Source organism: Hirsutella rhossiliensis (genome assembly GCF_020360975.1).
Source record: "Hirsutella rhossiliensis strain HR02 chromosome Unknown scaffold00003, whole genome shotgun sequence".
Lineage (NCBI taxonomy): Eukaryota > Fungi > Ascomycota > Sordariomycetes > Hypocreales > Ophiocordycipitaceae > Hirsutella > Hirsutella rhossiliensis.
The window spans coordinates 7906651-7909384 of record NW_025408669.1 but is presented as its reverse complement, the minus strand read 5'-3'; the positions used below and the strand labels follow the sequence as shown (position 1 = coordinate 7909384).

The 2734-nt window shown below is 41.8% G+C and overlaps 1 protein-coding gene across 1 annotated transcript; it reads left to right on the top strand.

Moving 5' to 3' along the window:
* Positions 1-363: 363 nt before the first annotated feature.
* Positions 364-1803, top strand: HRG_04146 (aldehyde dehydrogenase family domain-containing protein; the record flags this gene model as incomplete). Its single annotated transcript, XM_044862617.1, has 3 exons — positions 364-1037; positions 1102-1166; positions 1775-1803. The coding sequence occupies 3 exons, from the start codon at positions 364-366 to the stop codon at positions 1801-1803; spliced, it is 768 nt and encodes a 255-aa protein (XP_044723643.1).
* Between the last annotated feature and the right edge of the window lie 931 nt (positions 1804-2734).

Below are 2734 nucleotides of genomic sequence, written 5' to 3'. Positions count from 1 at the left end.
TCCCCGTTCAAAACTACCGTAAGTAAAGGGTTTTGAAATCACCTAAAAGCAGCATGTGAAACTAAGAGACAGAAGGTATTCCCGGGGAACATCATAAATAACGAATTTGTTCCTACCGCCAGTACTCGACACACCACCAACCCCTCCACAGGAGAGGCATTATATGAGGTCCCTTGCGCCACGAGAAAGGATGTGGACATGGCCGTCTCACACGCTCGCAAGGCCTTCAAAACATGGTCTGAAGTCCCATTTAAGGAGCGAGCACGACTTCTCCTCGCCTACGCCGATGCAGTTTCAGCTCATCGGGAGTCGCTGGAGAAACTACTTGTTATGGAACAAGGAAAACCTCTTGCACTTGCAAAAATGGAGTTTGATATGGCGCTCGATTGGTTATCGACCTTTGCCAACATGGAAGTTAAGGACGAGATCATTGATGACAACGATGAACGAAAAGTGATCCAGACTTTCCCTCCACTAGGAGTCTGTTGCGGCATTGTCCCGTGGAACTGGCCTGTTCTGACGGGAATCAGCAAACTAGGCCCGGCACTTATAACCGGCAACACGATCATCATTAAACCGTCGCCTTTTACGCCGTACTGCGATCTAAAGCTCGGGGAGATTGGCATGCGAATTTTTCCGCCGGGTGTCCTTCAAGTTCTCAGCGGAGGAGACGACCTAGGCCCAATGCTTACCGAGCACACGGACATCGATAAGGTCAGCTTCACCGGTTCAATTGCCACCGGGAAACTCGTAATGCAGAGCTGCTCCAAGACACTGAAGCGCTTTACGTTGGAACTTGGCGGCAATGACCCGGCAATAGTCTGCGACGACGTCGATATTGACGTTGTTGTCCCAAAGATCACCACCATTGCATTCCTGAACTCCGGTCAGATTTGCATGGTGATAAAGCGGGTATACGTCCACGAAAAGATTTATGACAAGTTTCGCGAGGCTATGGTCGCGTTTGCGAAAACCATCAAAGTCGGGGATGGGTTTGAGCCGGATGTCTTGGTGGGGCCAATCCAGAACGCCATGCAGTGAGTACTTCGCATCAAACCGCGTATGTTGCAGGTTGCCGAGTAATATTAATCAGGATTTCAGATACGAAAGTGTCAAGGACATGTATTCTGAAGTCGGAAAACGCAAATGGGGAGTAGCTCTGGAAGGTGAGGTTTTAAAGGACACCAAGGGTTATTTTATAAGTCCAGCAATCATCGACAATCCTCCTGAAGACTCTCGAATCGTCGTTGAGGAGCCTTTTGGGCCTGTTGTGCCGATTCTGAAGTGGTCGAATGAGGATGACGTCATAGAACGTGCTAATAATACTAAGACTGGACTGGGCGCCTCTGTCTGGAGCAAGAATCTTGACCGGGGAGAAAGAATTGCTCGGCGCCTTTCAGCTGGTAGTGTTTGGATAAACTCACATTTTGATTTAGCTGCTAATGTTCCATTTGGGGGACATAAGTGGAGCGGTATCGGCAGTGAGTGCGGTATGACGGGCTTAAAGTCGTATTGCAATTCAAGGTCTCTATGGAAGTGGAAGAAAGTCATGTAATTTCGAAGGTCAACGGGATAGCGGAGCCATGCTTCGCAATTAAGTAACGGTATCGAAAGTCCTAGATAATAGCAATTACCATACTAGTAAGAAGAATGCCTTAAGGAACGAAAGGACTCCTTGCCTTACTCTTAAGTAGTAGCTTTAGCCTACCTTTTCTCTATAGCTTTAAGGAAGGAAGGGAAGCCCTTCTAACCTTCTTAGCTAAAACAGAGATAGGAACGGCTAAGTGGCTCGAAAAGGAGTAACCTAGGGGCCCTAGGGCCCTTAGGAGGGAAAATCACCGCACGGGAGGAACTAGACTAACCTTTCCTTTATCCTTGCCTTTATAGCTACCCTTTCCTTAATTAGTTATAAGCCCCCGGGCTCTATAGCTAGCTAGGACTACTAATAGGGGCCTAGGCCCTTATTAGCCTCGCTATAGCCCTAGAGGCTATATACGAGTAATAATATAAAAAAAAGTAGTAGCCTAAGAGTATAGTAAAGGAAATAGGGGTATAGAAAGGTAAATTTAATAATATATATCTTAGTTTATCTATTAAGATAAGAAGGGGCTTATATAAGTAAAGACGGTCTTAGGAGCGAATAAAGTTAGAAACTAAATATTCTATACTTTACTAAAATCATCTTAGACCCTAAAATATCTTTATTTACCCTAGACGGTTATACTTTTTAGATCGTTAGAATTATAGACTAGGAATTTATAGGATAGTTCCCTTTATATTTCGAACTTTAACTATAGAGAGCTTATAGCTAAGACGAAGAATAAAAAGTCTATAATAACGCGAATTTATATAAACTTAACTTTATTAAACTTAGGCTAGAGGATTTAAAAGATTCTTTTCTACTATAAGAATATAAAGGGGGTACTTATATATATAATATAGTAACTATAAATAGCTAACTAAAAGTAAGTATTAAGATATTCCTATACTTAAGTTAGGCCTATATATTATTCTTAGGCTAAGGGAGTTATATTAATTAAGTAGGGTTCTTTATATATAACTATAGTAAGCCTAGGCTATAATAAATAAGGTATATTATATTTATAGGGCTATAATAATAAGATGGGTAATAAATATATATAATTAGCTAGTAGAGGGCTTATCTCTTAATAATAATAATATTATCTTAAATCTAGCTAATAAAGCTACTTATTATATTAAAGTACTACTATAG